This window comes from Tupaia chinensis, unplaced genomic scaffold (assembly GCF_000334495.1).
Source record: "Tupaia chinensis unplaced genomic scaffold, TupChi_1.0 Scaffold000014_1, whole genome shotgun sequence".
Lineage (NCBI taxonomy): Eukaryota > Metazoa > Chordata > Mammalia > Scandentia > Tupaiidae > Tupaia > Tupaia belangeri.
The window spans coordinates 7083604-7107563 of NW_006159444.1; the positions used below are offsets into that span (position 1 = coordinate 7083604).

The 23960-nt window shown below is 41.9% G+C and overlaps 1 protein-coding gene and 2 pseudogenes across 5 annotated transcripts in view; all 3 read right to left on the reverse strand.

The window, feature by feature from the left end:
• The window catches only part of PCMT1 (protein-L-isoaspartate (D-aspartate) O-methyltransferase), a 56551-nt gene that overhangs the window by 7591 nt on the left and 25000 nt on the right, over window positions 1-23960 (reverse strand). For all 5 annotated transcript variants that reach the window (XR_003548544.1, XM_014585989.2, XM_014585991.2 and 2 more), the window contains 3 exons: window positions 15777-15881; window positions 10335-10455; window positions 8907-8992 (listed from right to left, as the gene is read on the reverse strand). Coding sequence is in view for 4 of the 5 variants with exons in the window: in XM_014585989.2 (XP_014441475.2) it covers window positions 8907-8992; window positions 10335-10455; window positions 15777-15881 (312 nt within the window). In the remaining variant the exon portion in view is untranslated. The remainder of the gene's footprint in view (window positions 1-8906; window positions 8993-10334; window positions 10456-15776; window positions 15882-23960) is intronic.
• LOC102478784 (60S acidic ribosomal protein P0 pseudogene) lies at window positions 1229-2543 on the reverse strand (annotated as a pseudogene).
• LOC102479203 (ribulose-phosphate 3-epimerase-like) lies at window positions 19432-19961 on the reverse strand (annotated as a pseudogene).

Here is a 23960-nt window from a genome sequence, read left to right on the forward strand (position 1 = left end):
GCCTTAGGTTTTATTTTTTATGTTTTAGATTTTTGCTGTAGGGTGCATGTGCTTGCTGGAGAGACAGAGAGACAAAGAGACATAAAGTGAAAAATCATCCCCCCGGGGAGAAAGCCATGCTCCAATCCCTTCCCCTCCATTCTCCTCTCGGGATTTTGGGCACGCACACACACAGTGCGAGTTTGAAACTACCAGGTCCAGGATGGAACCATGGTTGACCGCATGGGAGTCAGTACCTTAATCACTATGCTACCTGATGGCCCTAGGCCGAGATTTTATATTAACACTCATTAGTCATCACTGTAAACAACTTTCCGTGTCCATGGGCAGAAAGAAATGTACTTTATTTATATATACATACTTTGATCTTACACTATTTCTCGACCACCCACTTACTCACTTACCTAGTAACTACAAGTTCTGGAGGACAGAGGTGACACTATGTCTTAACCCTGTGCTGCTGCCTGACACTACCTGTTAGAACTGCAGTGCCCACAGTGTTTGATCTGAACCACGACTGAATGAGGAATCAAACTCCGGGGAAGGCCAAGGGCAAGGCAGAAAATTCTAATGCCCATGTGCCTGCTTTGACTTTTTGGTAAGACAGAAGGGGAAGCGGAGCAGGGGAAGTGAAGATCAGCAAGGAATCCTGATCTACCGTTGTAGAGTTTAGGGTGTCACTGAGGCCGACATAAGGGAACCCTGGTTATCCGACTAAATTTGTCAATAGCATTACTGAGTGGGGAGGGAGTGTAGGGACAGAGTTCCTGCAGCATCAGAATGAGGACGTCCCATCAACAGAGGGCCAAGACTTCATACAGAAAGCCCCCTGCAGTCCCAGAATTTTTAAAGCATGTTACCATTTGAATAAAGCCTTACCAATGATCAATAACCAGAAGCAAAATGGGAGAAACCTTACTTTGGGAAATATTTGTCACCCCCAGGGAAGGGTGCCTTCAATTAAAATTCTGGTTGTCAACAAGTCTATCTTCTTTTCTCCCTCTTTTGGTTTTATTTTTTAAAAGAAAGAATTTATTTAATTTTATTTATTCATTCATTTTATTTTGAGCAGAGAGAGAGAGAGAAAGTAAGAAAGCAAGCCACCAGGTCCAGGACTTGAACCATGATCAGACATGGGGGAGTGCCCAGTGCCCTAACCACCACGCCACTTGCTGGTCTCCAGTTTTATTTATTTATTTTTTACTTTTAAGAGAAGCAAGCCTTTATTTCTTTGCCTCACAATAAAGCTGACCAAGTTTGTTTCTGGTGAGTGGCTTTTTGGTGATTAGCCGAAGAGCCCAAATTTCCTATCCTCATTTGACTCCTCGGACTCTTCCTTGATTCACCCTTGGCTGAGACCACAGCAGCAGCAGGAGCAGCAGTGTTGGCAGTGGCCATGGGAGTGGCACTGCAGATGGATCAGCCAAGGAGACATTGACCTTCTCAGCAAGTGGGAAGGTGCAATCAGTCTCCACAGACAAAGCCAGGACCCAGTTGTAACGGGGTACTGATGCGACAGCTGGGTAGCCCATCTGCAGGCAAACGCTGGCCACACTGGGACACACTCTAGGAAGCGAGGATGCAGTTTCCTCAAGCACTTTGGACTGTAGATGCTGCCACTGCCAAGCACCGGCTGGATGATCAGCCCGAAGGAGAGGGGGAGATGCTCGGCGTGTTGGGCAGTGTGGCTTCTCTGGCTCCCACCTGTCTCCAGTCTTCATCAGCTGCACGTCGCTCGGGATTTCAGTGGCGCCCCTGGTGACGTTAGGAGTGATGCCTAAAGCCTAAAAGGAGGTATTCTTGGGCACCAGACCAGTGTTCTGGGCTGGCACAGTGACTTCACAAGGGGCAATGAGGGCAGCAGCTGGCACCTTACTGGCCAGCAACATGTTCCTGACTTCAGGGAGGTCCTCCTTGGTGAACGCAAAGCTCACATTCCCCTGGGTGTGAGGCAACAGCACCTCCAGAGCTGGGCTGTTTTCCAGATGTCCCCACATGGTCTTGCTCATCATGGTGTTCTTGTCCATCAGCACCACGATCTTTCCGCAGAGAAACACACGGATCTGCTGCATCTGCCTGGAGTCCACACTGTCTGCGCCCACAGTGAAGCATGTCAGATGATCATCCAAAGTCGGATGATCTTCAAGAAGTAGCTGGATTTCCAGGTCACCCTGTCTCCCCGGGCATCACAATGGCACATCAGGAATTGCCACGTGGGGTTTACTCTCACGAGGGTGCCTGGAGAAAGCTCCATTCTAACTTTTATCAAATACTTGTAGGTATTCTTTAAGTCGTTTTTCTAAAATTCAAAGTTTATAATAAAAAACAGCAAGCTTCTTCCCTCTACTCCTATCTTGCTCCCTACATCCAGTCGTTTTATTCCGTTTTAGTGGTGTCTTCTAGTTTGTACCTTTATATTTCAGTTTATGCTGGCTAAAGACTGAGCGCTCTCAACATGCATTCTGCTTCCTTCCCCTAATCCAACCATCCAACCAATCAGAAGCTTTCATTTAGTTGCCTTTTTTTTTTTTTTTTTTTTTGCCAGAAGGTGTGTGCACTCACCAGACAGACAGAACAACCAAGGAGGAGGAAATGGAGAAATCACTCCCCAGTGGGGTGTCGTTATGTCATAATATCTTCATTTTTCCACCCTGTCAGGATTTATGGCACACGTACACATGTACCCAGAGTGTTTCCTAAGTTGCTGGGCTAGGACTCAAACCTCAGTTGGCCACGTGGGATCCAGCTTCCCTTCTCTACTAGGCTATAGGGCGAGCCCAATCAGAATGTTTTATTAAAACCAGTTTCAGTAATTACCATGTAAATATACTTTGCTGCTGAGCAAAGAGGTACTCAATATTTATTTTTTCTTATATAATAGTTTTGTTTTCTCTGCAAGTAAAATTGAAGGCTTTTCTTATTCTTTTTTTTTAAGAGAGAGATTTTTGCTATAGGGCGCATGTGCTTGCCAGAGACACAGAAAGACAGAAAGCAAGAAAATCACCCCTGGTGGGGGTGGCCATGCCACAATCCCTTCTCTTTCATTCCCCTCTCAGAATTTTGGGCATGCACACAATCGTGCCTGACAGCATGAGTTTTAAGCAGCCGGATCTGGAACTTGAACCATGGTCGGCTATGTGGGAGTCCAGCAACGCAACCATTATGCCATCAGCTGGTCTCTGAAGGCTTTTTTTTTTTTTTTTTTGGGAGGTTTTTGCTATAGGGCACGTGCACTCACCAGACAGACAGAGAGAGACAGAGAGACAGAAAGCAAGAAATCACCCCCCAGGGAGGATGGTCATGCTGTAATCCCTTCTCCTCCATTCTCCTCTCGGGATTTTGGGCACGCACGCACACGCACCTGGCGTGAGTTTTAAGCCACAGGGTCCGGGACGCGAACCATGGTTGACTACATGGGCCATTATGAGACATAGCCATTATGCTAACTGCTGGTCCCTCTGAAGGCTTTTCTTTATCACTTAATTTTCTTTGTAACTGTCTCAAAATTTTCTACTCTCCAACAGCTTCTCAAGAAAATGTTTACAGTCAAACTTATCTAATTAGTGCCTTACTCTTTCTTTTGTGAAGACTCCCTGCTACTGCCGTCTTCCTCCTGCTCTGCACCTAGTCTCAGTGGCCACTGTCCAGGCCTGCTGCATGGCTGGCATCTCGGAAATTCCTTGCGCAATAACTGGGAACTCCTACCCAGTCCCCGATAAGGATGCCCTGCTTTCCAGATCCAAAAGCTTCCTCTTTATGGTTTTTCCTACTTCCCTTTTTGGTTTTCCTATTGTCTCTCTCTTCCCTCATTTCCTCATTTTTTGATGTTAATATTATTTTTTATATTATTAAAGGAATTCCCCCAGAAGCATTTTGTAAAACAGTACATAGACCATTTTAAAAGAGACTGAGACTTGTAAATTTAAACCTATCTTTATTCTATTTATTTGGTAATAAATATGCATAGACAATTCTAGGTTGGACATCACTTTCAGTTTAAAATGCTGATAATCTGCTCCTCTAACGCGTGGGTTTTAATGCTATTTTGTAGTCTGATGACTTTCTGATCCTTGGCAGGTGATCTGGTTTGTTTATCTGGAAATTCGTAGAATCTTCTCCTTATCCCTAATATTTTGAAATTTCATAAAGATATTGTGGTTCTCTTATTTTAAAAATTCATTGTGTTGGGGCTGGTAGATGGCGTGGCAGCTAAGGGTGCTGGACTTCCACATGGCTGATTGCAGTTTGAGTCCTGGACTGGCAGCTTGCTTTCTCACTTTCCCTCTCTCTCTCTGTCTCGCTCGCTCACTCTGTCCCTCTCTGGTGGAAAAAATAAAGAATAAGAGAAAGAGACGGGGCGGGGGGGGAGGGAGGGAGAAAGAGAGAAATGGGGGGAAGGAGAGAGAGAAAGTTAAAATAATTCTTCTTTAAAAAGAAAAAATTAATTGTGCTGAATGGACACTCAGGGGATCTCTTGAAACTACAGGTTTACCTCCTTCACCTTTTGACAAATGTCTTAGGCTCCTCAAATGGAGTTGTAAGCAGCATTCCCCTTTTCAGACTCATGCCTCACCTTGGTTCCAAGGCCCTGCCTCGATTCCTAAGCCTCGTCAGAGTCCTGCAGAGTGAACTGCTTCTGCGATGATACTCCACTCTGTGGTTTCTTTGGTTTCTGCCTCCCCACCCTCCAGACTCAGCTACTCCATCTGCTTTCTATCTCCACACACAGGAGAGCTCAAGGTTACAGGGATAATCTCCTAGTTGATGGAGTATGACGAAGCTTCTGGTTCTTGTCCTCGCTGTCTGGTGGCGACACCCAAGAGGAGGGATAAACATCTTCACTCTGCTATCTCGGTCTGGAAAGCCAGCTCCGCCACACTGGCATACACTGCTGAGAGGCTGCTACTCGGAGGCTGAAGTCACACAGGAGGCCTAGGTTTGGTTCTAGCCCAACCCAGACAGGCCAGGGGCGGTGTGCATCTGTGGTCTTAGCTAACTGGGAGGCTAAAGCAGTAGGATCCCAATATGACATGACCTTGTCAAAATTCAATCCTGGAGCTAGCTGGTGACACAGTGGTAAAATGAGACAGAGGGCAAGGCTGACCTGCGTGGGGAGGCTGTCAGGATGTGGCCAGAGATCTCCTCGAGTCTGCTGGAGATGCTCATGATCACAGCTGGGGGGTGGGGATGGATCACCACACTGAGACTCTGTTGGGTGTGCTGTCTGTCCTCTCTCATGAAATAAAGAGTAAACTTTTTTAAAAGTCCATTTTTCGGGCCAGTCTGTGGTATGATGGTTAAAGTGGCTCAATCCCACATGGTCAACTACACAGTTCAAGCCCCTGACCCAACAGCTTGAGAAACACACTGGGTGAATGTGTGTCCATACCTAAAATCCCAAAAGGAGAAAGAAACTGAAGAGAAGAGACTACAGTATAACCATGCCCCATGAGGGGTGCTTTCTCTCATTCCCTCCTTCCCTCTGGCTCTGTCTCTGTCTCTCTCTCTTTCTCTGGAAAGCACACATACCCTCTGATAAAATTTTTTAAGTCAGTTTTTCTTCTTCTTTCTCATACACACACACACACACACACACACACACACATACATACTTAAGGAAAAACAAAAATAAATCGGAAAGTCCCTTCAACGCAGTTATCATGTTTTTGCTTTTGTTTTGTTTTATGTGTGCTCACTGGAGAGAGACAGAGAGAGAGAGAGAGAGAGAGAGAGAAAAATCACTCCCCAGAGGGATGGCCATGCTACAATCTCTTCTTCTCCATTCTCCTCTTAGGATTTTGGGCATATGTGAAATGTGCCCAACATAATCTTCTCTTAAGAAGAAAGAATTACTAAGAATTATTTTAATTTTATATATTATTATTAATTTTTTTAAAAGTTTGACTGGGGGGAAGTAAGAAAGCAAGCCGCCAGGTCCAGTACTTGAACCATGGTCGGCCATGTGGGAATCTAGTACCTTAACCACCACACCTCCTGCTCACCCCATCCCAGCATAATTTTCAAGCCACTGGTTCAGGACTCCAATCACCCAGTCAGCCATTGGATCCAGCTTGCCTGACCTCCCTGCCACCTGCTGGCTCCAGCACAGCTATATTTAATCGCATGTATACACATGGCCATAATACTTCCACCAGGCTACTACAACATTTGAGTTCATACTAAGCTAAATCTAGAAATGACCTTCAAGATCATCTCCAGTGATTAAACACAGTTCTATTTCAGATTTTAACTCTTCGTTCTAGGCTGTAAAAGTTGTTTTTTGTTGTTTTTAAAAGGGATTAAAGATCTATTGGCTGGGTGGCATAGTGATTAAGACATTGCATTCCCATATGAACGACTGCAGTTCAAGTCTCAGACCTGGTGGCTTAAAACTGACACCCAGCATGTGTGCGTGCATGCCCAAAATACAGAGAGGAGAATGGAGAAGAAGGGATTGCGGTGGGGTCATTCCCCCAGAGGGTGATTTCTTGCTTTCTGTGTCTCTGTCTCTTAGGTGAGTACATCTGCTCTATAGCAAAAATCACTAAAAAAAATATTTTTCTAAATCTACTGGTCAGGGCCAACAGGTAGTGTGGTAGTTAGGGTGCTGGATTTCCACAGGGCTGACCACAGTTCAAATCTCAGACCTGATGGCTTAAAAATCATGCCGTGTGTGTGTGCACATGTGTGTATGTATGCATGCATGCCCAAAATCCCGAGAATGAGGAGAGGGACTGTGGTGTGGTCATCCCCCTAGGGGAGTGATTTCTCACTTTCTCTGTCTCTCTCCAGCAAGCCCGCAGAACCCATGGCAAAAATCTAAAAAATCTAAAAAATTAAAAACCTGGAGGGACCAGAGTTGGTGTAATGGCTATGTCGCTGGATTCCTATGCAACTTAACCGCGGTTTGAGTCTTAGAACCGGTGACTTAAATTCACGCTGGGCATGTGTGTATGCGTGCCCAAGATCCCAAGAGGAGAATGAAGGACAATGGATTACGGCATGCCCATCCCTCTTGGGGATAATTTCTCGCTTTCTGTTTTTCTGTCTCCCTCTGTCTTTCTGGCGAGCACATCCACTGTATAGCAAAAACCTCTCAATTAAAAAATAAATAGATAAAAACCTGGAAATAGCAGATGGTGTAATGGTTACATTGCTGGACTCCCACACAGCTGACTATGGTTCAAATCCCGGACCTAGCAGCTTGAGACTCACACAGGGCGCATGTGTATGCATGCCTAAAATCCCAAGAGGAGAATGGAGAAGGAGAAGGGATTGTGGTGTGGCCATAGCCCCTGAGGGTAATTTCTTGTTGTCTGTCTGTCTATTCAGCAAGCACATGCGCCCTTTTGCAAAAATCTCTCTTAAAAACAAACAAAAACCTATTAGTCATTCATTTATGACTTGTACACTTTTCTACATAATGTTAACATGTCAATGAAAATATCCTAAAACTACTGGTTGATTCTAATGCTTTTTCAAGTTATTTATTTGTCCCCCTTATGAAAGACAAAGAAACAGGCACCTCAATAGGGTTTTCATGCCAGGATCCACCCCTCGGCCTCAGCCAGCCTGCCTCACAGGCACGAGTGTGTGCCAGGCATGTAACAGAGATCTTGGAACACAATCTGGGACCTTCCCTGTAGGTGCGGCATCACAGAGCACTGCCATACTGCTGGGTGAGTACCTGGCCCCAAGCCTAACTTTCCTTTTTTAACAGATCATCAATAGGGCCAGAGGCAGTAAGTGATTTTCAGTCAAGTCAAACACATTCCCCGACTTTCAGTTTCTCATAACTGATGTACACATGCAAAAAAGAGCCCTTTGTGGGTTGGAGAGTGGATAAGTCTAGGCATTAGAAACAGTGTCACTCTTAGCCTCTAGTCATTTAGTCAAAAATTATGTAAAACTCTTATGTAATCAAGGGAACAGCAGAAGGCATAAGGTTATATCACCAGACTCCCGTGTAGTTGACTCGGTTCAAGTCCTGGACCTGGCAGCTTAAAACTCACACTGGGTGCATGTGCATGAGTGCCCAAGATCTTGAGAGAAGAATGGAGAAGGGACTGTGGCATGGCCATCCTCACTGTGGGGTGATTTCTCACTTTGTCTCTCTGTCTCTTTCTAGTGAACACATGTACCCTATAGCAAAAATCTATCCAAAAAAAGAAAACTCTCTTATGTAATCAAAACCTAGGAGCTCAGTGAACTTAACCAAAGATTAGTAAAGGCTGATGTAACTTATCAGTCTTACTAAAATGAGAAATCGGTATTGTACCTTAAACATTTCCTTAACTATGTGATACAAAATACTGAAGCATCCTTCTTCTTACAGCCAATTATGCAAATCCTACTATTCTTTAAGATTTGGTTTAAGTTACATCCTGCATGAAGTCTCTGTGACTGCTCTATGCAAAATTCTGCCCCTAATATACATATTTCCTTTCCCATCATTCTATATTATACAGTATTATAGTGCTATAATTAGTCTCCCTGTTGCATGTATGATACATCTCTCAGAGTACAAGCTCTGTGTGTCCATGTACGACAGTGTTTGCCGTGTCTCCCATGCACCTACCATACTCTTGCACATTCTGGCATTTGATAAAACACCACACTGATTAGCAGGTCACGAGCTCCAGAGGGACTCGCCCAATTCTACTTCTGTCCTAGTTCTTACTTGGATCAAATACTGCTTCAAATGAAACAGCCATGACCTGGGTTTGGTGATTTTCACGTCATTTATGTATCTGTTTGCATTAAAAAATAAAGAGTACCAGGTAACTGTAACCAAAATGTACAACATACGAGCTTAATTATATTTTGACCACCATCTAGAAGCCATTTCTATATGAATCTTTTAGAATGATCGTTGAATAAAATATACAGAAAAACTCCAGACTCACAGCCTGGGGCACAACTGGGGCAGCAGCTCCGACGTGAATGGCATCGTAAGGGGCTTCTGCGGCATATCCCATTCTTCCGTCTCCCACTGAAAGATACAAGTTCATACTTCAAAAATCTGTGCAGATGAGGCCGACTGTGAAGACTTCTAGTATGGGAGGTTTAAAATGGGGAAGAGATAGATTTTTTTCAATAAATTATGCTGAGATAACTGGATATTCATATGGAAAATTATAACTGGACTCCTCCCTCATACATAAACAAAAACCAATGTCAGGAATAGCAAACACCTAAACATGAAATGTTAAAATGATAAAGCTTCTAAGAAGTAACAGAAGTATATCTTCATGACTTCAGGATACCCTTAAACAGGAAACAAAAAGTACTAGAAAAGATTGGTAAGTCTGACTACATTAAAATCGAGAATTTCAGTTTATCTAAAGAGCACTATTAGGATGTAAAAGCACAGGACAGAGGGGAGAAGAGATTTGCATTATGTATAAACAAAGGGCTAGTCTTTTTTTTTTTTTTTTTGGAGAGGTTTTTTTTTTTTCCCCCTATAGGGCACGTGTGCTCGCCAGACAGACAGAGAGAGACAGATATAGGAAGCGAGAAATCACCCCCCGGGGCGGTTGGCCACACTGCAATCCCTTCTCCATTCTCCTCTCGGGATCTTGGGCACGCACACACACGCACCCGGCGTGAGTTTTAAGCCTCGGTCCAGGACGTGAACTGCGGTCGACTACATGGGAGTCCAGCGACATAGCCATTACTCTAACTGCTGGTCCCCCAGCGTGAGTTTTAAGCCACCAGGTCCAGGACATGAACCGCGGTCGACTACGTGCGAGTCCAGCGACATAGCCATTACGGTAACTGCTGGTTCCCACAAAGGGCTAGTCTTTAGAAGCCCTACAAATCAAAGGTGGATACACAAAATCCAATACCTCAACAGATACTTCACAAATGAGGAAATCCAAATGGCCAAACACATGAGCGATTATTCAGTCTCATCAGCTAATAGAAAAATGTGAAATTTAAGTCATAAATAGACAGAATGCTATACATTCACTAATGGGCTAAAATAACTCTTTTTCTTATAAAGTACTTAAAAGTGAATGTAAAAAATGCACTATGGGGCCAGCAGGTGGTGTGGTGGTTAAGGCACTAGACTCCCACCTGGCTGACCATGGTTCGAGTCTTGGACCTATCAGCTTGCTTTCTCACTTTTCCTCTCTCTCTCTCTCTCTCTCTCTCTCTGCTCTGATAAGTGCATATGCCCTAAAGCAAACTTAAAAATAATAAAAAATAAATAAATAAAAGTAAATAAAGAATGCTTTTTACATGCAATAATTAAGTACTATATAGCTTAAGATCTTCCAAAAATAAAAATCCTCTGGAGAAGAAAACAACACAGTTTACTTGATACTCACCAACTAGTTGCACTCTCCCAGAAGACAGAAGTGCTGGATCATCCTTTCTGACATTATTTATCGAGTCATCTACTAGCTCTTTAATGTGATCAATTCCTATGACTTTGCCACTACATCCAACCTGGAAAAAGAAAACAACTCAGTAGCTCATTAAGTTGATTCTGTTTTTCTAAAGTATTATTAGAGTGTTTTCTTATCTAAAGTCATATTACATAATAAGAAGAAAACAACTCATGCTTCTGATTAGATTAAGTACTCAGTTTATCATAAATTCTTTACCATATACAGCCTTCTGACTATAACCTTCACTGAATACTTATATCCAAGCAATTAAGAAGCTAGGATAAATTACAAAAACTTATAATACTAAAAAAAAAAATCGTATTGCTTAGACTTATTTATTTTTAGGTTTTTGCTATATGGTACATGCACTCACTGGAGACAGTGAGAGGGAAAGTGAGAAATCACTCCCCAGAGGAGATGGCCACATTGTAATCCCTTCTCCTCCATTCTCCTCTTGAGATTTTTGGGCACACACATACAGGTACCCAGCCTGAGTTTCAAGCTGCTGGGTCTGGGATTCTAATCACAGTCAACCATGTGGGAATCCAGCACCTTAAACACCATGCCAACTGCTGGCCCTGGATTTCCAAATTTTAAATCCACAATTTTGAAGTAGGATTTAACTGCCAATATTTAATGGGTACTACGATCACTTTTTATTTAAACTCCACCCAAAAATGTAACATTACATATTGCTACACCTGATTCTACTTCCATTAGTGGAAAACATAAAAATACATAAAAAATATAAAATGGCTCCAAGAATCAATTGTAAAAAATAAAACGAACACTGGGACCAGCAGTTAGTGTAATGGCTATGTTGCTGGACTCCCACATAGTCAACCGCGGTTCGAGTCCTGGATCCGGCGGCTTAAACTCACACCAGGCGCGTGTGCATGCGTGCCCAAGATCCCGAGAGGAGAATGGAGGAGAAGGGATTGCAGTGTGGCCATCCCCCCGGGGGGATGATTTCTCGCTTTCTGTCTCTCTGTCTCTCTCTCTCTGTCTGGCGAGCGCATGCACCCTATAGGAAAAACCTCTCAAAAAAAAAAAAAAAGAAAAAATATATTAAAAAAATAATAATAAAACGAACACAATAAAAGCTCTGAAGTGAGACTATCCAGGCTCTTATCTAAGTCTCATCACTTACAACTGCGTGACTTGGCAAGTTAACATCTTTCTATGACTCAGGTTTCTCAGCTATAAAACGAAGAGGAAATGGGAATACGGCCCATAAAAGGTATGAGGATTAAATAAGAAAACACATGAAATGTACTCAGAAAACTGTTTAGCACATGGTAAATGTATGAAAAACAGCGATATCATTAAAAACAAACAAACAAAAAACAACAAAAAAAAAACTAGAACCCTAACAATTTTTAAAAGCAAATATTCCTCAAAAAACGTAAGCATGTTGGGGACCAGTAGTTGGCGTAATGACGTCGGTGGGCTCCCATGTAGTCAACCGTGGTTTGAATCCCAGACCCGGGGCTTAAACTCACGCCAGGTGCGTGTGCTTGCATGCCCACGACCCCGAGAAGAGAGTGGAGGAGACGGGATTGTGGTGTGGCCATTCCCCCTGGGGGGTAATTTCTCACTTTTTGTCTCTCTTTCTGGCAAGCGCACACACCCTGTAGCAAAAAAAAAACCTGGGGGGGGGGGACAAACATAAACATGTGAAGTACATAAAATGAGTCACTAATTAAATCCTATTTCTAACCTTAGGGGGAAAACAAAAACAAAAACAAAACCCTGATACCCATTAATAAGGATTTTGCCAATCATCTGAAGAGAAACACGTGAGTCCATATTACGTGCCAGGCACAGTGCTAGATACTTAGGACACATTAATGAAAACAATCAGACAAAACTGCTACCTTTCTGGGGTTTGCCTACATTTTGGTAAGCCTGCTGATTACATATATATAGCAAGTTACAAAGGATTACAGTCTAACACGTAACTAGACCGGAATCTTCCTGTCTGGCCACCAGGCACACGATTCTCATAATCGGTCTGATTTGATTATCTAGACCCAGACAAATACTTACTCCAAGGTTATACACTAGATGGTCATTTCTAGATAAGCTTCTGGTAATAAAAGATGGAAGATGAAACTATATAACAAATAAGGCATTTTTCTAAGAGCACTTTTCCTAACGTAAAAGAAACTCTACTTGCATTCCTAATAAACCAGTAAGAATGTTCAGAAATCAGGCTCACTTGATGTTTTTCTGCCAGTTAAGAACCTAGAAGAATGTAGCCTGGGAAAGCAGCTGGTGTTATAGAGGTTAAGGCGCTGGATTCCCACATGGCTGACTATGGTTTGGGTCCCAGATCTGGTGGCTTGAAAATCATGCTGGATACATGTGTGTGCATGCCCCAAATCCCAAGAGAATGGAGGAGACAGGTTCATGTGTGGCCATCCCCCTGGGGGATGATTTCTTACTTTTCCAGTCTCTGTCTCTCTCTGGGGAGCACATGCACCCTATGGGAAAAACATAAGAAAAAGAAATTGACAAAGAGAGAGAGAATGTAGCTGGGGAGCTACTAGCTACCATTTTAGGATCACTATCACAAGACAGAGTCTGAGAATGAAGCCAACATATGGAGGAAAGCTATCTATGAAAAACCCATAGCGAACATCATCCTGAATGGAGAAAAGCTGAAAGCTTTTCCACTAAAACAGGTACAAGACAAGGATGCCCACTTTCTCCACTCCTTTTCAATATAGTACTGGAAGTCCTCACCAACACAATCAGAAAAGAGAATAAAATAAAAGGCATTCAAGTAGGAAAAGAAGAGGTGAAACTCTATTTGCAGATGACATGATTGCGTACAAAGAAGACCCAATGGTATCCATGAAAAAAATTCCTGAAAGTCAGGACCAGCAGTTAGCGTAATGGCTATGTCGCTGGACTCCCCTGTAGTTGACTGCAGTTCAAGTCCCGGACCCTGTGGCTTAAACTCACACCAGGTGTGTGTGTATGTGTGTGCCCAAGATCCTGAGAGGAGAATGGAGGAGAAGGGATTGCAGCGTGGTCATCCCCCCTGGGGGGTGATTTCTCGCTTTCTATCTCTCTGTCTCTGTCTTTCTGGCGAGTGCACGTGCCCTATAGCAAAAACCTCTCTTAAAAAAAAAAAAAGAAAAAAAGAAAAAAAGAAAAAAAAATTCCTGGAAGTAATGTATGAATATAGTAAAGTTGCAGGATACAAAATCAACATACAGAAACCTATAGCATTTCTATATGCAAAAAGCAGGCAGACTGGGACCAACAGTTAGCATAATGGCTATGTCGCTGAATTCCAATGTAGTCAACCACGGTTCAAGTCCTAGACCCGGTGGCTTAAACTCACATCGGGGGCACGCAAGCGTGTGTGCATGCGTGCGTGCCCATGATCCCCAGAGGAAAATGGAGGAGAAGGGATTGCGGCGTAGCCATCCCCTCTGGGGGGTGATTTCTCGCTTTCTGTCTCTCTGTCTCTATTTCTGGCGAGTGCACGTGCCCTACAGCAAAAACCTCTTTAAAAAAGAAGAAAAAAAAGAAAGAAAGAAAGAAATCACTCAGGGCGTGTGTGCCCAAGATTCTGGGAGGAGAATGGAGGAGAAGGGATTGTGACATGGTCATAACCCCTGGGAGTTGACTTCTCACTTTCCCTTTTACTTTCCTGTGTCTGTCTCTGTCTCTCTCTCTCTCTCTCTGAATAGCCCATGTAACTTAAGGCAAAATTCCCTAAAATAAATAAACAAATATATCATGATAAATCAAACATATTCAAGTAGAGGTAAGTGAACGTTGATGTTATATTTCAAAAATCAGATAGAAGAATGAGGACAACACACTAAGAAAAGCAGAGATAAGAAAAGTACTGAAATGCATAATTTTGAGCTTAAGAACTCCAGCTAACAGGGGCCAGCAGATGGCCTAGTGGTTATATCATTGGACTCTGACATGGCCGACTGAAGTTTGAATCCTGGACCCAGTGGCTAGAAACTCATGTAGGGCCCATGTACATGTGTGACCAATATCCTAGCAGAAGAAGTGATTGTGGCATGGCTATGTACTCTGGAGGGAGGGGTGATTTCTCACTTTCTGTCTTTTGTCTCTCTCTGTCTCTGGAGAGCACATGTGCCCTATAACAAATAGCTCTCCCTCCAAATAAGTAAATGAATAAATGTCCAGCTAGTTATAATGGACAATTAAGAAGTATTAATGTTTTGGGGAGGCCAGCAGGTGGCATGGTGGTAAAGGGCACTGTACTCCCACATGGCTGACTATGGTTCATTGTATGGCAAAAGACACAGTAATTACAATGATTCAACAGCCCTCAGAATGGGAAAATATTTTTGTAAACTATATGTCAGATAAGAGACTGATAACCAGAATACACAAGGAATTTAAGCAGCTGTCCTGAAAAAAGATGATCAATCCTATTAAAAGATGAGTAAAGATAACATACAAATAGCCAAAAGGCATGTGAAAAAATGCTCAACATCCCTCATTGTAAGAGAAATGCAGATCAAAAAACAACAATAAGATACCATCTAACCCCAGTCAGAATGACTAAGATTAAAAAAACAAAAAATGATAAGTGCTGGCAGTGGTGTGCTGAAAGGGGAACTCTCTTACACTGCTGGTGGGAATGTAAATTGGTCCAGCCACTGTAGAGAACGACTTGGAGGTTCCTCAAAAATCTACAAATAGAACTACCATATGATCCAGCAATACCACTCCTTGGTATCTACCCAAAGGACAGAAGAATTCATAATCAGAAGAGTACTTGCACATCATGTTTATTGCGGCATTATTTCCAATCGCTAAGACATGGAACCAACCCAAATGCCCGTGAACAGATGAATGGATTGAAAAATGGTGGCACATATACTCTATGGAATACTACTCAGCCATAAAAAACAAGACCCTGGCTTTTGATAGAAAGTGAATGAATATTGAAGATTTACTGCTGAGTGAAGCAAGTCAGGTTCTGAAGGAGAGACATCTCCACTTAACATATACCAAGAGTCAGCATGCTATGACCAAAACTGAATGACTAAAGGATATAGAAACACAGTAAATGGTTGTGAATACCAGATATAGTGTGAGAAGAGGGTGGGTGAAGGAGTAGAATCTGAGAAAGGACATGAAGGAGAAAAATAGAGAGGCAAAGCATCAATGGGACGAAGAAATGAAGTACTATCTGTTTAAGATAACTTTATAGTATTATCAACTGGACTGGTGAGAAATGTACACATGTTGGAATATTCACTTTGCAAGTGATTGAATATATTAAAAAACCTTGAAATAAATAAATAAATAAAAACATACCAAATCATATAATATGCTTCTGTTGGGGGTCACAATGAAAAATAAAGCTCTTACCATACGTGCAAAGCATGCAGTAAGGATTCCACTTCCAGATCCTACATCGAGAGCTTTAGCTCCTTCATGCAATTGATCAAATAGAAGTTCTAGTGCATACGCATGCTGCCAAAAGAAAACAAATATTCATTTTTTTCAAGACTAAAATATTCACACAGTGGCATATAAAATGAGATTATTAACTTTCTACCAGTATGTCTATGTTTGTTATCTACCAAGACAATAAAAACATATTATATACTTATATTTACACAGGAACTACATTTTAAAAATTCTGTTTTAGAAATCTTTTATTTTTTTATTTATTTATTTTTTTTTGAGAGGTTTTTGCCATAGGGCGCATGCACTTGCCAGAAAGACAGAAAGAGACAGAGAGATAGAAAGCGAGAAATTACCCCCCAGGGAGGATGGCCATGCCATAATCGCTTCTCCATTCTACTCTCAGGAGCTTGGGCACGCACGCACACGCGCCCAGCATGAGTTTAAGCCACAGGTCCAGGACTCAAACCGTGGTCAACAACATGGGAGTCCAGCAATGTGGCCATTATGCCATCTGCTGGTCCCTCTTCTGTTATATTTTGAAGGCTTAATATTTAAGCAGCTTGTTTATTCTTTTGATGGCTGAGTAATATATTCATATATGGATAAATTGAAACAGCAAACATAACTGAGAGAATTAAAATTAGCTCCAATCTTCTATAACATTATAATTTTATAAGGTGTATCTCAAGGGCCAGCAGGTAGCATGGTGGTTAGGGTACTGAATTCCCACATGGCCAACTGTGATTTGAGACCTGGACCTAGTTGCCTGAAAAATTACAACAAATAAGTAGATAAATAAATAGTACATCTGTAGGATAATAATAGTATTTATGAAAATCTTATAAAGTATGTCTGTGTGATAAATTCCTAGAAGTAGAATTAAAGAGATCAAAGGAGATACATATATATTTTTTGTTTGTTCACTAGTTTTTTAATTTGCCAAAGAGTGCGTGAGCTCACTATAGAAAGAGAGAAAGGGAGAGAATGGGAAAGTGAGAAAGTACACCCCATGGCAAATGGACAGGCCATAATCCCTCCTTCTCCATTTCACCTTCCTTTTGGGATTCTGGGCATGCATGTACATGCACCCAGTGTGCTCCTTAAGCCACTGGCTCTGGGACTCTAACCATAAGGGTGGCCATGTGGAATCCAGAAGCCTTAGCCAGCACACCATAGGCTGGCCCCAAGGATATGTATTTTTATGTTCATAGTATGTATGTCATAATCATATTGACTATGCTTTGGACCAAACCAAAAAAATAAGGCCTTCCCTATTCTATCATTTTTAAAAACTTGCATTTCAGTGCTCTTCCAAAATATGAGGTTGAAACTAATAAATGTTATCTCAAAAGCTGTCCTTAAATGCCTAGTATTTTCATTTTTAAAAAATCATCAGATAAGGGACCAGCAGAAGGCATAATGGTTATGTTCCTGGACTCCCACATAGTTGACCGTGCTTCGAGTCCTGGACCCAGCAGCTTAAAACTTACATCGGGCACATGTGCATGTGTGCCCAAAATCCCAAGAGGAGAATGGAGGAGAACGGACTGTGGTGTGGCCAGCCCCACTGGGTGGTGATTTCTCACTTTTTATCTCTCTGTCTCTCTGGCAAGTGCACATGCCTTACAGCAAAACTCTCTCTTAAAAAAAAAAATTAGATCCAGTAGTAATATTCACTTTTACTACCAGATCTTAGTTGACCAAAAAATACATTCAGAATCCAGAGTAATAAATACATACTTCTATTACTATATGAATGGAGAATAAGAGGAAACTGTTCCCAACTAATAAATATAGAGGAAATGATGAATTTAGGAAAATTGTCTTTGGGCCACAGTCTCAGTTTTAACATTTATACATACATAATGATTTAGGCAAAAATTCTAAATAGATTCTAAAACCAGTGGACAAACATGTGATGAGTAACAGGATATTTACGTAATCTCAAAGATACTAACTATAAAAAGAAAAACAGTAACTTTACAATTGAGTTCAGAAAAAAGATTTTCAGTGGAGAAACTTGGTTGACACTACCTTAATCAAATGATCAAAGTTGATATCCTCAATAATTAAACACATTACAATCACATGGCTTTGCTAAGATACACCACTTCTGAAATATTCTAAGTAAACATGCATAACCCATATTGAATTATGAAGAAACATCAAATGCACCCGAATTGAGGGATATTACATAAAATAACTGGCCCATATTCATAAGGAATTTCAAGGCCAAAAAGAAAAGACTGAAGAACAGTTCTCAATCTTTCTTTAAAGAAAATTTAAAAAAAGACATGACGATTGAATAAAACTCCTGATCTGTATTTTATTCCTCTATAAGAAACATTATCAGAACAATCAATGAAATCTAAATAAGGTCTATAAATTGGCTAACAATGCTGTGTCGATGCTAATTTCCACGTTTGGATAATTACTGTAGTTATGTAAGAAAATATCCTATTTTTAAATGTAAAGAGCACTATGCCTGCAACTTACTTTTAAAGAGCTCAGAAAAAAGGTAAGTAAGTATCTGTATAAAGAATATATAGAGAGAAATACAGATATATACATAAAACATACACATCCACACACAAACATATGCATGGGGAAGAGAGGGAGAAAGAAAGGTTAGACCATATAGTCACTCTTCATAAAAATCAAGTCTCGGGACCAGCAGGTGGCGTAATGGCTATGTCGCTGGACTCCCATGTAGTTGACCGTGGTTTGAGTCCTGAATCTGGTGGCTTAAACTCACGCTGGGCGCGAGTGCGTGTGTGCTCAAGATCCCGAGAGGGGAATGGAGAAGGGATTGAGTCATGGCCATTCCCCCCTGGGGGGTGATTTCTCGTTTTCTGTCTCTCAGTCTCTGTCTTTCTGGTGAGCGCACACACCCTATAGCATAAACCTCTCCAAAATAAATAAATAAATAAATAAAGTCTTCCAGTAGTAATGGTATTTAACCACTAAAAATGCAAGATTTTTAAAATTTTAGGCATTTGCCGTAGGGTGAGTATACTCGCTGGAGAGAGAGACAGAGTTAGATATGGAGAGAGGCAATGAGCAATCATGCCCCAGGAGGTATGGCCACACCACAGTTCCTTCTCCTCCATTCCCCTCAGGATTTTAAGTATGTATGCATGCATGCTTGACATGATTTTTAAAAATAATTATTATTTTATTATTTTATCATCATTATTATTGTTTTTAATTTGAACAGAGAGGGAGACAGAAAGCAGGAGGGAAAGTAAGAAAGCAAGCTGCCAGGTCCAGGACTCAAACCGCAGTCAGCCATGTGCAAGTCCAGTGCCTTTAACCACCATACCACCTGTGATTTTCAAGCCGCCTGGTCCAGAACTCGAATTGTGGTCAGTCATGTGAAAGCCCGGTACCTTAACCACCACATCACCCACTAGCCCCTAAAATACAAGTTTTATACACACCAATTTCTAGCCTCTGACAACATTCTGCACAATAGATTTTAATCACTGGAGTAACTTCTCAGAAGAGTAGCACTGCCTCAACTGTAACCTGATTTAGAATTCAGCAGTCCTGTTTTCCAGTAAAAAGGAGATTTCATGAACAAGGACAGACAATGGTCTCCTGTGTGGTTTCTTCAAGAATGTTTCTGAGTACCTTCTGAACAAACACTTCTTCGCAGGTTGATCACAGATCTGAGGTCATCATTTCTCATAATGGCACTGCCATACAGTGTTAGCTCCTGCCCCTACATGTTTATGGACAGGGTCAAGATCAACTCCACCTTGACCTCTATATCCAAAGATGGGAACTGGGTCCTCAACCAGGGTATCTTTGACTTCATATCTTCCAAGAATTCCAACCCTCCAAACCCAGGTACCACTGTCATAGCCAAGTTATTCAATAAGCTCATGGTGCCAAATACTTCTTGGTTTGATGGCAAAGCCAACCTCCACCCCATTTTTCCCAGTGTCTTTGGCCAAAGCCTCTGGGTTCTCAGTAGCCTTGAAATGAAAGGTGTGTTGACTGGCTCTTGCTACAGTCACTGGCTTTATCCATTGTTCTGGCCAAGAAAACATCCTGTGCGTATCAAAGAAAGGGTCCTGTCATAGATGTTTTCTGCCAAAGGGTGACCAAAGGTGATGCTGGGAACAAAATGCCCATCCAGGGACCAGCAGGTGGCATGGTGGTTAAGGGCGCTGGTCTCCCACATGACCAACCACAGTTCAGGTCCTGGACCTCGACCTGACAGCTTACTTTCTCATTTTTTCTCTGTCTCTCTCACTCTGTCCCTCTCTGGTCATATTTAAATAAATAAATAAATGAATAAATAAATAAATGTTAAACTAATTATTTAAAAAAAAAATGCCTATCCATTTATACAGGTAGAAATAATTAGCCTCAGAGTGTAACGTCCAGAAATAGTTGTTCCCCAAATTGGCCAGGTCACTGCTGAGGATCACTGCATGACTGAAAATCACAACTGCTTGTCCATATAATATAATTAATAATATTCTGTCCTACTCATACCTGGTTCAGTGAACATCCAAGGATGCTGTAAGCTTACTGTGTGTATATGCATTTGTACAAACATGTAGAGATGTACTGTTTACCTTGTTCAGAGTGATAGGTGGAACCAGCAGATGGCATAATGGTTATTGCACTGGTCTCCCACTTAGTTGACTGGGGTTTGAGTCTTCGACCCGGTGGCTTAAACTCATGCCAGGTGTGTGTGCATGCAAGCCTAAGATCCCAATAGGAGAATGGAGAAGGGACTGTGATGTGGCCAGCCCTTCTGGGGGATAATTTCTCGTTTTCTGTCTCTCTGTCTCTTTCTGGTGAGTGCATGTGCCCTATAGCAGAACTCTCTCTTTTAAAAAAAGAGTGATAGGTTACTCAAAAAATGTAAGTAATTAAAAATGCATTTAGAGGACAGCAGCTGGCCTGGAGATTAAAGTGCTGGACTCCCAAATGGCCGACTGTGGTTTGAATTCCAGATCTGGCAGCTTAATTTCTCAACGTTCCCTCTCTTTCTCTCTCAGTAGTCAAATTTTAGAAGTTAAAAATTATAATGAATAAAATTAAATAATTCTTTAAAAAATGTTTAAATAAAAATGCATTCATTTAGGAGCCAGCCGATGGCATAGTGATTTGTGTCACTGGACTCCCATATGGCTGACTATGGTTGAGTCCTGGACACAACAGCTTGAGACTCACGCACGCCAGGTGTATCTGCATGTGTATCCAAGATCCCAGGAGGAGAATGGAGGAGAAGGGATTGCGGCGTGGCCATCCCCCTAGGGAGTGATTTCTCACTTTCCCTCTCACTATCTCTTTTTCTCTGGACAACACACGTGCCCTAAGGCATAAACCTCTAAAAAAAAAAATGCATCCATTTTGGGAGAAAATTGAAATAATTTATGACATGGATGAACCTTGGGATATTATGCTAAGTGATATAAACCAGTTACAAAAATACTGTGTAATTCTACTTAAGGACACACATAGAATCATCAAATTCATAGGAACAGAAAATGGAGGGCCAGCCCCACGGCACAGTAGTTACGCCCTGTACATAGGGAACAGGACCCCAAATGGCTGATGGTGGTTTGAATTCTGGCCCCAGCAACTCAAAGAAACATGGAACACGTGCATATATACACACCCAAAATCCTGATAGGAGGGAGAAATGGAGGAAAAAGTACTACGGTGTGATCACAACCCAGCAGGGGGTACTTTCTCTCTAGTGAGTGCACTAGAGAGACTGCCTTCTGACTGCCAAGCAGAATGAAGGGAGATACTTTTTTTTTAATTTGCCAGAGGGCACATGTGCTCCCAGAGAGAGAGAAAGAGAGAGGGAGAAAGTGAGAAAGCACCCTCCCATGGGAATAGTCATGTCTACAATCCCTTTTCCTCCATTTCTCCCTCCTTTAGGGAATTCTGAACAAGCATGCACATGTGCCCAGTCTGTTTTTCAAGTTGCTGGGTCTAGGACTCAACTGCACAGTTAGCCAAGTGGGATCCAGCCACCTTAACCACCAAGTCACTTACTAGCCTGAGAAAATGTTTAAAATGTTTTTAATTTAAAAAATGTTTCTAAAAAAGAGTTCTAGAGGGAACCAGCAGTTAGCGTAATGGCTATGTCGCTGGACTCCCATGTAGTCGACTGCGGTTCACGTCCCAGACCCGGTAGTTTAAAACTCACGCCGGGTGCGTGTGTGTGCGTGCCCAAGATCCCGAGAGGAGAATGGAGGAGAAGGGATTGTGGCGTGACCATCCTCCCTGGGGGGTGATTTCTCGCTTTCTGTCTCTATGTCTCTGTCTGTCTGGCGAGCGCACGCGACCTATAGTGAAAATCTCTCCAAAAAAAAAAAAAAAGGGTTTTGGAGATTGGCTGCTTAGCAATGTGAATATACTTAACACTACTGACCTATATACTTCAAAAATAGGTAAAAGGGTGAATTTTATGTATGTGCATTTTACCACATTGAAAAAAATGTTACCAAATAAGTATTTATTTTATTTTATTATTCTTATTATTATTAATATTTTTAATTTGCTATAATTATTATTACTATTTTTAATTTGCTACAGGGCACGCAAGCTCACCAGAAAGAGACAGGCAGAGAGAGAGAAACAAAAACCAGTGAGAAACCAAGCCACCAGGTCTGGGACTGGAACCAGTCAGCCTTTAACTAACACACCAGTCCCTTAAAAAATATATTTTTTAAAGAATTATTTATTTATTATTTTAAAAACTTGGTATAGGGCATGTGCACTCACCAGAGAAAAAGGGAGGTGAGAAAGCAAGCTGCCAGGTCCAGGACTTGAACTGCGGTTGGCCATGTGAGAGTCCAGCACATTAACCACGCCACCTACTGGCCTCCTCAAAATTTTTTAAATTGTACCCGTTCAACAATAAAAAGATAGTCCAATTAAGAAATAGGTAAGAGGAGCCAGCAAGAGGCATGGTAGTTGAGGTCCTGGACTCTTTCACATGGCTGATGGTGGTTTGAGTTCTGGAATGGGAGGCTTGCTTTCTCACTTTCCTTCTCTGTCTCTGTCTGTTTCTCGCTGGCCAAATTAAAAAAAAAAATAGATAATAATAAATTAAATAATTCTTTTTTTTTTTTTAAGAGAGATTTTTGCTATGGGATATATATTGCTCACTGGAGAGAGAGAGAGAGAAAGTGAGAAATCACCACCAGGGGGAAGGTCATGCCTCAATCCCTTCTCCAATCTCTTCTCAGAATTTTGGGCATGGACTCAAATGCACCCAGTGTGAGTTTCAAGCTGCCAGGTCCAGGACTCGAACTACAGTTGGCCATGTGGGAGTCCAGTGCCTTAACCTGCAAGCCCCAAATAAAAGAATTATTTTATAAAAAAAAATAGGTAAGAAACTGAATAGGGACCAAAAGATGGAGTAATGGTTACATCACTAGACTCCCACATAGTGGACTGCAGGTCGAGTCCTAGATCTGGCAGCCTAAAACTCACACCAGCTATGTGTGTGCGTGCCCAAGATCCCAAAGGGAGAATGGAGGAGAAGGAATTGCGGCGTGGTCATCCCCCTGGGGGATGATTTCTCACCGTCTCTCTCTGTCTTTCTGGCGAGTGCATGCGCCCTATAGCAAAAACTTCTCCAAAAAAAAAAAAAAAATTGTACATGAAGGGGCCGGGAGGTGACATAGTGGTTAAAGATGCTGGACTCCCACATGGCCGACCACGGTTCAGGTCCTGGACCTGGTGGCTTGCTTTATCACTTTCCCCCTCTCTTTCTCTGTCTGATCAAACTGAAAAAAAAAAAATAATAATAATAAATAAAGTTAAATAAAATAATTCTAAAAAACAAATGTGTACATGAATGTTCATGGCAACATTATTTAGAGTAGCCAAAAAGTGGGATGACCCAAATGTCCATCAACAGATTAACAGATAAACAAAATGAGTTATATCAATACAACAGAGGATTAGGCATAAAAAAAAAATGAAGTACTGGGACCAGCAGTTAGAATAATGGCTATGTTGCTGAACTCCCATGTAGTTGACCACGGTTCAGGTCCCGGACCCAGTGGCTTAAACTCACGCCGGGTGCGTGTGCGTGAGTGCCCAAGATCCTGAGAGGAGAATGGAGGAGAAGGGACTGCGGAGTGGGCATCCCCCCCC